This window comes from Natrix helvetica (genome assembly GCF_964273705.1).
Source record: "Natrix helvetica genome assembly, chromosome: 9".
NCBI lineage: Eukaryota > Metazoa > Chordata > Lepidosauria > Squamata > Natricidae > Natrix > Natrix helvetica.
This window is the reverse complement of record NC_138560.1, coordinates 2,093,844-2,107,135: the sequence shown is the minus strand read 5'-3', so window position 1 is coordinate 2,107,135 and position 13,292 is coordinate 2,093,844. Positions and strand designations below refer to the sequence as shown.

The 13,292-nt window shown below is 49.2% G+C and overlaps 1 protein-coding gene across 1 annotated transcript; it reads right to left on the bottom strand.

Annotated features, from left to right (window-relative positions):
* Nucleotides 1–670: 670 nt before the first annotated feature.
* Nucleotides 671–12,024, bottom strand: HNRNPL (heterogeneous nuclear ribonucleoprotein L). Its single transcript, XM_081961528.1, has 13 exons — nt 11,797–12,024; nt 9,679–9,797; nt 9,337–9,574; nt 8,992–9,077; nt 8,711–8,807; nt 7,794–7,866; nt 4,604–4,675; nt 4,238–4,515; nt 3,296–3,417; nt 2,995–3,196; nt 2,061–2,118; nt 1,790–1,885; nt 671–1,064 (listed from the first exon to the last, which is right to left on the bottom strand). Exons 1-13 carry the CDS (start codon nt 12,004–12,006, stop codon nt 1,006–1,008), a joined length of 1,710 nt encoding a protein of 569 aa, XP_081817654.1. The 5' UTR covers nt 12,007–12,024; the 3' UTR covers nt 671–1,005.
* Nucleotides 12,025–13,292: the final 1,268 nt, after the last annotated feature.

Genomic DNA, 13,292 nt, shown 5'->3' with positions numbered 1-13,292 from the left:
CATTGGCAGCTCTCAGCCATTCAGCAGTTTCTTGCGATTTCCAAAATTTTTTTTTTTTTAAATTAAAGGTAGCAAAGATGCTCAGCCTTACATTCCGTGGAGATTCTCCATCATCCAGGCCAGGGTGGTCTCAAAAGGTGCTTTTTTCAGGAGGCAACTGGACTTGTTTTTTCTTTTGAAGTCGTTCAGCTCTGGCAAGATAAACATAACCCTAGAACTATCCTGTCAGAAGCTTCTTGGATGAGAAGTGAAACATCTTCGAAGAAAAACAAGGAAGTCCAGTTGCCTCCTGAAAAAAGCACCTTTGGGACTTGGCCTTAAATGTTCTGTAAGCCTAGGAAAGCTAAAACTAAGCATGAACGCTGCAGTAGCGCTCAACATCGTATTGCATAATGTGGCATAGATTTAATAACATCTCCCTGCTCCCTTCTTTAAATTATAAAGCCGCCTGGCACACAATGAAGCAAGGGAAAAGAATAAAAGGTTTGCATTAAACAACAGTTAAACGGTACCTCCCTTTTAAAATTTAGCCTGGGCTTCCATGGGAACAAGGTAAGGGACACCCAGACCAACCCAATTCCCTTCAAGAAAAAATGAGCCTCAACGTGGACTTGCCTGCCCCTCTTCTACAAAAAACAACAGCCACCACTTCCCGAGGTGTTTCCAGGTTGTTTTTACAACAATTTATTGTCCAAACAGATTTATTAAATGTGCCAACTAGCACAGGCAGCACACATTGTATGAATGGGGTGGGTGGGGGTGGGAGAACATATCACAGGTACGATCTTTTTAAAATTCGATGTCCTTGGGCGGCCACGGGGGTTCTCTTCCCAGCTGACCCAGCTGCAGGCAGCCTCTAATTAAGCTTTTTTTTAATTGTTTTTTTTTTAATACAAAAAAACAAAGGGACACCGGAGCTTTGCCAAACAACAACAACCCAAAAAAAATAGATCACACACAAGTAAGTTAACGGAGCAGTCTTCTTGGTCAGGAAGCGAAGAGCAATTAGGAAGCGTGTTGGGCGGTTGAGAAGCAGAGTTTCAGGGTGTAGGGGTAGGGCCCATCTAGGAGAAAGACAGACAGGTTTATGAGTCTCCTCAACTCTTATTTACTCGAAAATCAAAACGCCATCATCCACAGGAAAAAACAACAACATTTCTCCAGCTTTCCTCGACATCTCCCACAGTGATCCATTTTGGGCTGAATAGTCAAGAAAACGTTTCTAAGCAAATGAACTTCTCATAGAATTCAGATTTAAACTAAAAACCAGAGACTGTGGGGGTGATAGGCTGACTCTATAAACTGCTTAGAGGAGGCTGTAAAGCACCCTGAAGCGGTATATAAGTCTAAGGGCTACTGCTATTATAAGTAACCTTCAATTTATGAGCACAACTTGAGCCTCACGTTTCTGTGGCTAAGCAAAGACAATTGAGTTTTGCTCCATTTTTGGCACCATTTTTGTTAAGTGAACCCCTGGTGCTGTGAAGTGAGTAACACAGCTGTTGTTAAGTGAATCTGGGAGATGAACTCCACAGGCCTTGAAATTACCAAGGTCTGATGAGCCACAGTTCAGAAGGTGCCAGTGGCTGCTTTTTCCTTCCAAACCGATTCCTTTAGCCAGGTCTCCAACACGGGCAAAATCGGTTGGTGTTTTTAAGACCTACTAGCTTCTCTTCCTTACCCCTGAAATTAAAGCAGAGGAAGGGGAAAGCGCAGGGAGATCCCCAAATCCTATTGCCATCAAGGCCTCCCCCTTCTTCAGCACCTACAAAAGGCGAGAGGGGCTTACTTGGGTTTTTCATCTGATAATGGTTGAGGAAAGCCAGAGTCTCCAGCGCATCCCCTTTGGTTTCCCACTCCAGCAGTCCCGACGAGCTTCTTTCACCTGCAGGCGTTTCAAGCAAGAGACGGGTTAAGCTGGAGCAGACCCACCTCCTTGGAACACGGGCGGGCAAACTCTCGAGGGAGGGACTACAGTTCCAGTCACCCTGAGCCACTCTGCGTGGCCCTCAGTCCCTGCTTTCCAAGAAGCAGCGTCCTCAAGACAGAGGGATACTTACTCTTCCCTGAAAACACCTTGACGGAAGCCGGTCTCTTCACTCCCAGCTCATCGCAAATCTGAAAAATGCCACATATGTAATAGGAGTGTTAAGCCACTATCCTGATCCCACCAATGTATATTTTAGGATTCGGCTCTTTGGTCAAGTTCCATTCCCAGGGGCTCCTGCAGACACCACTACCTTCCCCGTACAATTTTCAGCCATCCTGGAACTGTGTTTTACGTATACCTCTGTGCTGAGTTGAATATATATTGGTAGGAGCCCAAAGCTTTTAAGCATTATCTGACAGCAAAGGAGCTCATTTAAATGGTTGGGTCAGTGGAAAAATAATGAACAAGTCACTGTTGTTTTGGGCCAAATGTTTGTTAGAATCACTTCACAGCTGCTGCTTCTTGTTAGCACTTTTGGCAAAAAGGAGTGTTAATCCATCCTCATCTTCTGAGGCCAAATGAAGAGCAGCTCAGGACCTGAGAGAGGGGCCCACCGAGGGGGACCAGCAAAGGGGCCCAACTGGGTGCAATCCAGTTGCTACTTCTAGGCACACCAGAACCTCTGCTAGTATCATAGCCAGGTGTTAAAGCTTGCCCACCCCCCTTTTAGAATTACTGCTTCCTGCTTTTTGGAATGGAAGCTACATTTGGGAGAGAGATGCTGTCTGAATCCACTAAAACAGGGGTCTCCAACCTGGCTGGGGAATTCTGGGAGTTGAAGTCCGCCAGGCTTAAAGCTGCCAAGGTTGGAGATCCCTGCATTAAAGTCGTCATCATCACGTCATACATTAAGGATAGCAAGTTTTGCTTATCCTCCGATTCTTCCTAAACCCTCTAAGGAAGGATGAGCGGTTAAGAAACACAAAATATAAACAAATAAGCAAACTATTCAATTATTCTGCCCTCCCTCCTAATTATGGCCAACTCCAGGTCCCCATCCTCACCTCGTAGAAGTTGTCTTCCGTCACTTCCAGAGGCGCGTTGAAGAAATGGAGCACGTTGCTGGGATGCTGGATTCGGTTCTTGGCGGCTTGCTCCGGGGTGGAGAACCGATTGTTCCGGGAGCCGCTGAAATCTTTGTAGCTGCAGGAGCCGTCCTCGAGACCGTAAGACTGGCCGGGCATGATGGCTTGTTGCTTGGACACGCTGCGGGCAAAGCAAGGAGGCAGGCTTGCTCAGTCGCGCCCTCCTGGCTTTAACCCGAATGCCTGAAGAAGGCCTGGGAGTAATGCAGGGGGAACTCACCAGACGTTCAACTTCTGATCAAACATGAAGTTATTGTTGAGATGGGTGATGGCTCTGTCCACTGCGTAACCGTCTGCCATCTCCACCATGGCTGCCCCGGGCTTGCTCTTCATGAACTTCACCTAAAACAAAAAAGGATTCTGATTAGGTTATTCAGAAAATAATGGAAGGTGCTGAAATGAGTAAATTGACATTTGAAATTAGAGAACAAGATGATAAACAAGAAATGGGATTTATTTTATCAGTGGTTAGATAAAAAAACATGGACATGTAAGACACTAGAGAATTTTATAATATAAGAATTATAGAATGATACAGAATACAATATAAAGATACATTATTATTGGATAGATTTAAGATGATGTAATGAATTGTTATCATATAAATGAACCCAATATCTCGTTTAAAATGAAGGAATAAGTTATAGTCAAATAAATGACGTACAATGATAATATGCATGCATATATATTTGACTGATAATATGTGATTTCATATATATTTGACTGATAATATGTGATTTCATATAAATTGTGAGGACTATGGAAAGGATGCACAAAAATCTTGTAACCAACTGACACGCCATATGTAATTGAAGAGGGTTTTATGTTTTATTTGTCTGTGTCTGTCTAAAAATAAAAATTATTTAAAAACAAAACAAAAAAGGATTTCTTGATTCAAACCACAAAAGAGGGCAAAGAGCCAAAAGGTAGGTAGGGATCCAGAGATGGGTACCTGGGCTTTCCAAACAATGGATGGGAGGGTCTCAGCAGCACCTTGGCCAAAGACTTCCAAAGCAAGAAAAACTCTCTCTCTCTCTCTCTCTGTTTGTGTGTGTGTGTGTGACTGCGGGAGGGGTTTCGAGGCTGGGATTCTACGAAGGCCAAACTGGGCTCACCAGAAGCTCTGCCAGCGCCAGACCCGCCCTCTCCCTCAGTTGCTCACCTTCTCCACGTTTCCATAGAGGCAGAAGACGTTGAATACACGATCGCAGTTCATCTTAGACTGGTCCAGGCCGTAGACCATCAAAACGGGGCTGTCGGCGTGGGGGCCGTACTCCGGAGGGGGTGGCGGAGGCGGGGGGTGCCCATACTGAGGACCGTAGCGGCTGGGTCCTCTGTGGCGGCCCCCCACGGGCGGCCCCATCCGCCTCCCTTCGTAATGAGGAGGAGGGCCGTAGCCTTCGTCGTGGTAGTGGCCGTGGTAGCCCCCGTGAGGTCCTCCTGCAGGAGGAAGCCAAAGTCAGCCTGGGCAAAGTAAGACAAGGGCCAGAGATGGCGCTGCCCCACCCACCGACCGGCCGGGCCTCACCGTATTCCGCAGGATGATCCCCGAGGAGAGGAGGCTGCCTCTGGCGCTTGTTTGGATTCCCGCCCGGCTCCCCTGTCAAAAACAGACCAATGTTAGAAGCTTCTGGAAAAGGCTCAGTCGCCTTGATTTCTGGGGCTGACCCCCGGGTTGGGAGACCTTGGTTAGGCCATGAAGCCGGCCCAAGGCATTCTCCATATTAAAAACTCCAGATTCCTCAGAATATGTCTCTTTTCTTTCCACCACGGGAGAAAGGAGATGGGGGGGGGGGCAGTTTTAAAAACAACACTTCCTTTTCAGGGGCACGCTGTACAACCCACTCTCCTCCCAGTCCACCCAGTTAGGCGAGGGCCGGAAGAGGCCCTTTGGGACAGATCCTGATGCTACCTCGAACTGATGTGTCTTCCGGATGTTTATTTAAGCAGCAAACCTGATGAACTAGAACTCTCTTGGGCGCCAAGCGTTGTTCTCAACCATCTATCTGGCCTAACAAAGGTTCTCCATCTTATCTTAAAGCCTGCCTCCCTTTCCTCCCGAAAATTTAACCCTGTGGCAGGGAAGGCTTAAAAAAAAATATACAAGAATCAACAGAAGTCAATTTCACCACCAGTTCGAACATTAGGGCAGCAGGGGGGGGAAAAGAGGAAACGAAAGTCTTTGCCAGCCCACTCCCCACCTCTAGCAGAGCTCAAAAGATTAAAACAAGACCAAGAAGATGCCAAAGCAAAGCAAAATTTGTCCAAGTTTAAACACAAATCGATATACAAAGACAGAAGAATTTAAAGCAAGTCATACGAATCTTCTTTTTTTAAAAAAAAAAAAGTAAAAGAGTTTCGCAGTTTATTTCAATAGGCATTTACAAAGATTGAAAAGGGCTACTTACAGCAGGAGTTTACAGTACAATGTCCCTTGTCACAAATATATTCTGCATTTCTCTTACCATTGGACGCTTCAACAGTGTAAGCACAGTTCTGAAAGATGGCGTCCCATCAAACATACACTGCGACCCTGCGTTACATGGTTTCAGAGTCAAAGTCACGTCAAAAGGCACCAAACTGACACAATCAATTTTTTTTAAAAAAATGTAAATGAAAAAGGGCTCACAGATTTTTGTTTGTTTTTGTTTTTGTCTTCAGATGGTATCAAGGAAAAAAAGGACATGACAAAAGGTGTAAAATGAGTGTCCCTTCCGTGTTGCGTCTCCTGATGTTTTTTTTTTTTTTGTCATGTGCTGTTAACAGGTTGTTTGTTTTTTTTGGTGCTTCTGGCTGTGTAGGTCTCCCGTGTGCGTGTCTCTCCTCTGTTAATGGAGTGTGCCTTGAATCTCAAGTGCCCCTGAAGCGGAAAAACCACGCCCAGTCTCTAGGGAACTGGGGGCTCTCGGGGACTTGGGGGTTTTTGTCTGGGGTTTTGTCTGTCTCCGCTTGGCGCTGATAAAAATGTCGGCAGCCGAGGACTGCAAGAAAAGAGTAATGAAAGGCCCTCCCAAACCAAGCCAAGTTGATATGGAGAGCATCTTATGCCTTGAAGGGTCTCGGGGATCTACTCCGTTCTCCGTAAGATCGTTGGCGCACTTTGTCTGAGACCCCTCAGGTGTTTTTCCTAGTTTCTGTGTTACCTTCTTGGGTTCAAGGTTTTTTTGGCTTTTGTCTGTTTTTGTTTTGTAAGCATGTCGTGGCCTGGTGAGCCTCTCTCTGTCTCTCTCTCTGTCTCTCTCTTTTTCTCTGTCTCCCTCTGTGCTTGTAGATGTCTCTCGGATGGCGGTGTTGTGTTCTTGATGTGAGGACATGAACTCAATCTGTTGCCTTTCGGGTGACACTTAAGATGCTGCGTGTTTTCTCCAGGATGAGCTAATGCAAAGTTGAGCTTTTTTTTTTTGGTCCTACACTGTGTAGTGTTGTTAAAGAGAGTGTCTAGCAGAAGGCAGATCCCAGGCAATTCAGAACTTCCACGGCAGCTGCGCGCGAGTCCCCCGGGGTCATGTGGGAAATCGGTTCAGAGCTGGGGAAAGGCCAGATATATCGCCCCTCCTCTTGTGCCCAGCCCGAGGGAGAGGGCAGAGAGCCGGGAGGCAGCTTCTGAACTGCCCAGCCCTGCCAACTTAAGCCACTGCCAATCTGCACAGCGCCTAAGTATGTACCTTGGAGGAGAAAGTGAGTCATGTTCATGTCAAGTCATGTAATGCCATTGCTTGCTTCGCCAGGAGGGTGGGGTCAAAAGTGACCTCTGTTAGAGCCTCACCCCCGCCACCCATCCCCCCACGCCCCCCCCCCACCTGCAATCCAACCGCTTCCCCAGGCTTGTTTGGTCCATGGAGCCAACCAACTCAACTGCCAAGCCCGAAGGCAACACCTCCTGTCAAAGCCCAGCCTGTTCTTAAGCTGTGGTGATGCTTGGAGGAGCAACGCTGCCCACCTCACGGAAGGAATGCGCTTTTTCTCTACACAAGGCAAGGCTTCCAACTAGCTTTAGACTGAACTGACGCAGATGGCGACCCCCCCTCCTCAGTCCCCCTCAAGGAAATGGCATTGGAGACCCCCTTTAGCCCCCAAGCCCAAGAGTCTGCATGCAGAAAACGTTTTCCTTGAACAAGAGCGAAGCGCTTTTCCCTCTGCCCACCACCCTCCAGCCATGAGAGGGAATAAGAAAGGCAATATATGCTCCAGACCCACAAGGGAGGTGGCTAGATTAGCGCCAGGGCCAAAGGCTGTACAAGGCCTAAGACCGACGGGAATTGTCATCTCTGGACCTTCCAGGAGTTAAAGCTCCCTAGCATCCATTGTGGGATCCCCCAGAACGTAAAATCAGAGCGCAGCCTGCTTTGTGACTCCTCTCTCCGCTACTACATTCCCAACCTTCCTAGTAGCTGCAATACACACATAACCTAGAGATGCAATACTGGGAGGGGGGAATACCTGACCAGATGCAACCAGGGAGACGGAGCTGCCCCAATTCCCTCGCGGCTATTCTCGACCCACCCACCCCCACTGCACCTCCAGTCAGGAGACTCGGGAAGCCCCCTGTGCTGAAGCCGGGATGCGGCTGCCCTGCCCTCCAGGCTTCCCCAAATCGGGCCCCATGTTGGACAGCAGGCAAATGGCATTACATCACACAATTCAGCTGGAGGAAGTGTGCTCTTCAACAGGAAAAGAAAGGGTCTGTGTCTAGCTTGAGAGCAGGATATCAAGGTTACCTTGCCCGCTGAGGTTGGGGTTGGTATAGTCCCAGGTATCCTGGTCGTTCTTGAAGACATTCAGGCGAGTCGGCTAAAACAGAGCACAAATGTTCAAAAAACAATACAGGGAGATCAAGAGAGGGAGCTGGAGAAAGAGAGCAACAAGGCCACACTGTGTGATTATAGGGGCCTGCGGAGCGGTCACAAAACAGTGACCTAACGGGCTTATGACCATAGATACCTCATTATCTGTTCCAGTTTAGCCCATAATGTATGACAGTTAGCACAACTGTTATTAAAGCAGAAGTAAATTAATCTACGGGCTCAGTCTGAAACCGCTTCCTATTAAGGATGCTGGACTTACAACTTTCGTAACATCTCATTTACATTTTTGCTGGCAACCAGAAGTCCTGGAGTTTGCTTAACAACTACTGCACCAAAGATTGTCAAATCAGGTTGGTCACGTAATGACCCAACTGGGAAGACTTACAACTGGACCTGGCCGGCTCAATTATCCCCATTAACTGAGGACTAGCTGTATTTTACAGATTAGCTGCCCTACTGGTAGGAATTCCTGCCATTCTGTAACTTAACAGAGAGGAAATGCCAGACCAATTTTTCAACCCATACCAGATGCCTTTTTTCTACTCGCAGGGTTATCTTACGCAAAGGAGTAACGCCAAACAGCTACAATTGTGCCATGTCAGAAGGTTCTTTGGTATCAGGACTACAGTTGGGAAGAGCCAGTAACCTTCGGGACAAGGTTATGTAGCTAATTAGGGGGAATCTGTGTGAAGCAATTTCGTTGGGGCGGTTTGTAAATCCCTTCTGATTCAGAAAAGTAGCATTTGCTGACTTTGGGGGGGAGGGGGAGGCTGCAGACCCTCCTGTGCAACCCAGGGCCCCGCCCTCTCTTCTGCAACCCCCCCACTCACCTTGGCATATTCAATCTTCAGCGTACAGCAGCCAGAGTAAATGTCGGCCCCGTTCAAAGAAGCTTTTGCTCTCTGAGCACTTTGCACAGAGTCAAATGTTTGCAGAATTAAGGAAACCTTGGCTGGGTGTTTCTTAGTCAATGCTCTCCAGGCTACGAGCCTTCCTTTTCCCTTTACACCAGGAGATTTCTAGCCACCCAAAAAGTCCTCCATCTCCCACAGCCCATGCTGAGGCAGACAGTTCTGCTTCGCTCTTCTCAGCTATCAAAAAGAAAGGATATTCCACCATAGCTTGGACCCCATTTTTTCTAAAGATAACAATGCGCTGGACTGGACCACACGGGTTGCAGATGGTATACAGGACATCCTACAAGACAAAGACCGTAAAGCCAACAGGGCCTCACAAGAACGGCCCCTGCGAGTCTCTTAGCAGCCCTGCCTGCCACAGACTTCAATGCCCAGTTTATTGAGACAAGGAGGCAGACCCGCAAACCATTCAGACATTATCTTAACCCTCGGTCTGCCCTTCCTGCCTGGTCCAAAGCATGCTTGGAGGCCCAAGGAAAGCCAGGACCACCGTGCCCTAGATTTTGGTCCCCCACAATAAAGCAGCATCGTAAACGCACCGTCGTAATGGAGTAGATGGGGTTCAGAATGGTGAAGAGCAAGACGTTGTTTACTCCTCGCGAATCATCCGAGTCCCCGGGTCGTGAAATCTTCTGGCTGGTAGAATAGTTGACGAAGGCCGGATGCCCAGCAATGTAGATCTGATTGTCCGCTGCATAATTCACAGCATTGCATGCTCCGAGTATGTCCTCAAACTCTACTAGAGCCTGCCTCTTTTTGGGCATCACCACCACATAGCTTGGGTGTTGGGGGGAGAGAGAGAGACAAGAACTAAGTCACTGAACCTGCACGAACTGTCAGGAGATCCACCCCTCTGGATGTTCTGGCTGCCCCTTCCTCACCTGATAGGGCCAAATTCTTGCAAGGCCTCCACCAGATCAGCTTCCACCACACCATCAATCAGACCCCGGATATGGACCACAGGAGAAGCTGCCGGCTTGTGCGGATCATCATAGTTCTCCTGCGAGAGAAGAGGAGGTCATGTGACACTTCCCTGGGAAGATTCTAGTGCAAAAGCAAGTGAATGAAGTCTTTCACCAAAGGTGTTTCTGGGGGACTGCAGACTGGAACACCTGAGGCAATGCTAAGCAGCCCAAAAGGATTCTATTAGGCAGGATGCAGTTCAAATGGAATTCCCCGTCATCAGAAGTAATTAAGCTATTGTTATTTTTCTAGTGGGACTAGGAAAATTAACCAGGAAAAGATCATCCTTGGCTACTGTGGCTTATTTTATACGTTGATGGGAAGCAACAGAAGCAGCCATTGGTTGAATCCACCACAGCTCTTCTGCTCCCAGCTTATGTTAAAAGAGCACGTTACATTTCTTTGGCCAATTCATGCTCAAAATCCCCTCCTAAATCTATGCAAATGCTTCTTGTTCAAGAGCGAAATATATCCCACATATCCTTTGATTGTTCCAGTAAATTTGACCCCACAATCTAGATGTTCTGGGATCCAGTTAAATTCAGTAATTGCTTTATTGAATTTATACACGACCCATCTCATTATGCAAAGCGACTCTTGCTTTACAGTTAAACCACGCTACCCAGGAAACCGCTACCAAAACCCCGCAAGATGCACACACCCAAACTGGGGTGAAAAAGGCAGTTAAGAAACAATTTTCTCCCCAAAAGGAAAAAGGGCTCGGCCATACATCCCAACCCTTAAACAAGATTAGACGACTCTCCCTGCAGACAGAATTGGATGCTGCAGAATGAGCTGCTTTGATCCTGATCCTGGCCCTTAATTTGGGCACCAGAACCAGAGTGTGATAAATCATAACTAAGCACACAAACAAACCACTCCTCCCAAATCTAAGCTGCTTTGTTCACAAGGTAAATACGCCCGCCTTTCTGTTCGCATTTGCAGCAGGGAAAGTAATGGCTTGCGTGGGCTGAGCCTCAGAGGCGTCTTTGTGGATCCATAAGGCTCTGCTAGTCAAGGCCACCCCTTCCTTATGAGCCTTCCGGTCCTGACTCGAACCCGGGGCAAAGTCTGCCCCTCTTTCAAAGGACCGCTCAATGTGGTCATGTTAAGGTAGGGATGGCCACCGATCAGGGGACTTCAACTCCCAGAATTCCTGGCTCAGAATCCCTTCCTGGAATTCTGGGAGTCTAAGTCCCCAAGGTCATAAAGGGGCCTTAGGTGCCCACCCATGTTAAGGCATCACAGCAAAGAAAGGATCAGCAAAACAGGCCATCGTTCTTCCTCACAGCAGGCTGGTAGACTGCTTCTGTCAAGAGAAAGCTCTGCAGGAAGTCCTCGACTTACAACAGTTCATTTAGTGACTGAAGTTACAAAAGCACTAAACGTAACAGAGGACAATTTCTTCAGACTAAACAGCATCCTCCCAGGGTCGCATGATTCAAAATCCAGACACCTGGCAAGTGGTTCATCTTTATGACGGTCACAGTGGTCCCAAGGTCACGTGATTTCCCCCTTTTGCGACCTTCCGACCAGCACAGTCAAGGGGGGGAACGGGACGGGACCCGATTCACTTAACAACTGTGCTACTAAACCGCGGGGATTCCCTCAATAACCGTGGCAAGAAAGGTCGTAAAACGGGGCAAAGCTCACTGGGACCAATGTTGGGCTCCGTTGCGGTCGTAACTTGAGGACCAACCCCACCCTTGGGGGACGTCCCCTATTTGGCCCCTCCCACACAGGCGGCCGAAGGGGCGGGAGTCTAACGGTAGACTGCGCCTACCTGTGGAGGTTCCACTCCTGCCCGTCGTCCCGTGCGTCATGGCTACAACTCCCATCTTTCCAAGCCACCACGCAGTCCGCCGAACTCAACAGCCCGCCCTTTATATGAGGGACGATGGGAGTTGTAGTCCAGCGCCAAGCGCGTTTGAAAGGCCTCTGAGACGTCTCGGCCCGGAAACGCCGCCCTTCTCCCCCCACGCCCCGGCACCTTTTCTTCTCTTTTTTCCCTCTCAGCCCGGCGGCCGCTCTCTCACCCCGCCTCCGCCGGCCGCTCCCCCCGGCCCGTGGTCCGCGTTCTCCGTTTTCTGGCGCTTCGGGGCGCGCCCGCCTTCAGGGCCGCCCCCGTAATAACGTCCGGAGCCGCCGCCACCGCCACCAGCCATCTTCACCATGTCCCCTCCGCGTCCCGAGCCGCCGCCGCCGCCTTCGCCGCTCTGCGAACCTCGCCACCTCCGCCGCGACATGGCGCCCACACTACACCAGCCCACCCTCGCTCCCACCTCAGGCACGCCTCTATTGGGCTGGCCCGACGTCGCTCAAGGCCGCCCGGGCTCTCATTGGGTCGAGGCGATGCCTTACCTACCCTTGTCCCGCCCTCCGCCGCCATAGGGTCGACTGTCTCCCGCCTGCCGATATGATTCGCTCTCGCATCCGTTTATCAAAGGTCTTGGCCTTTTCCGTTGGCCAGCAGTAACATCCGTCTCCTCTTCCTTCAAACTCATTGGCTCAAGGCGACGTCTCTCCTCGCGGCATCCCGCCCCACCACATTGCTCCTCGTGAACTTCCCTCCTTCTTCTTCATTAAAACCGTCGGGACCCCTGAAAAGCTACGGTTTCACCCTGAAATCCCATTGGCTCAAGGAAGGGTCAATCTCAGCCGTTCGAAACCGGATTGCGCCAAATCTGAAACGGACGCCCTGATTGGGTCCCATAAAGGAGACGCGTTCGCCCCAAGGAGTTAAACGTATTGGCAGATTTTTATGCCCGTCACTCTTCTCTCTGGAAACCCATTGGACCGGCAACGCTCGAGCTTTATTTTAATTGGTAGACGTGACTTCGGTCCCAACCCTGCCCCTCTTCTTGTTATGAACCAATGAGAATCTCAGTTCCAGAATAGAAAAGGGAGGGGGGAGATTCTCCAACGGTCATCTTGAACGTTCAACCAAGAGAAGCCCCGCCCTCCCTCCTTTAACGTAGAGACGGTAGAGAAGCAAAGGCTCATGGGAAAGGCCTGGTCCTGAGCCAACCCTGCACGGGGATTGGTCAAAGGACGCCTGGGCCGCAAAGGATCATGGGAGCTGTCTTGAATTTTGGCCAAGGAGTTGCATGCAAGGCAATGCTGGTTAAAAGATGGCTTATGGACTTCATGCAATGCACTAACCATAAGTTAGCCACATGAACTGGGTCAATGCAACACTAGAACCATCCTGTTAACTGTTAATCCCATGCTGGCCCAGGGGTTGTGTGATTCCACCTTGCCTCTCTATTGCTTTACACCTAATTGCAGGGGCTTAGGAGTGGGAGACGTGCCCCCCCAGGGCCTGTTTCCGCTCCCGACAGCTTCCCCTGGCTTGTCTAGGGAGATTCTCAGCCCTCCAGGCCAATGGTTGTCCCAAAGGGGCTTTTTTTTCAAGAAGCAACTGGACTTTCTGGTTTTTTCTTTTGAAGACATTTTGCTTCTCATCCAAGAAGCTTCTTCCGCTCTGACTGAAACGTGGGGAATGGAATCCTTCAGTCAGAGCAGAAGAAGC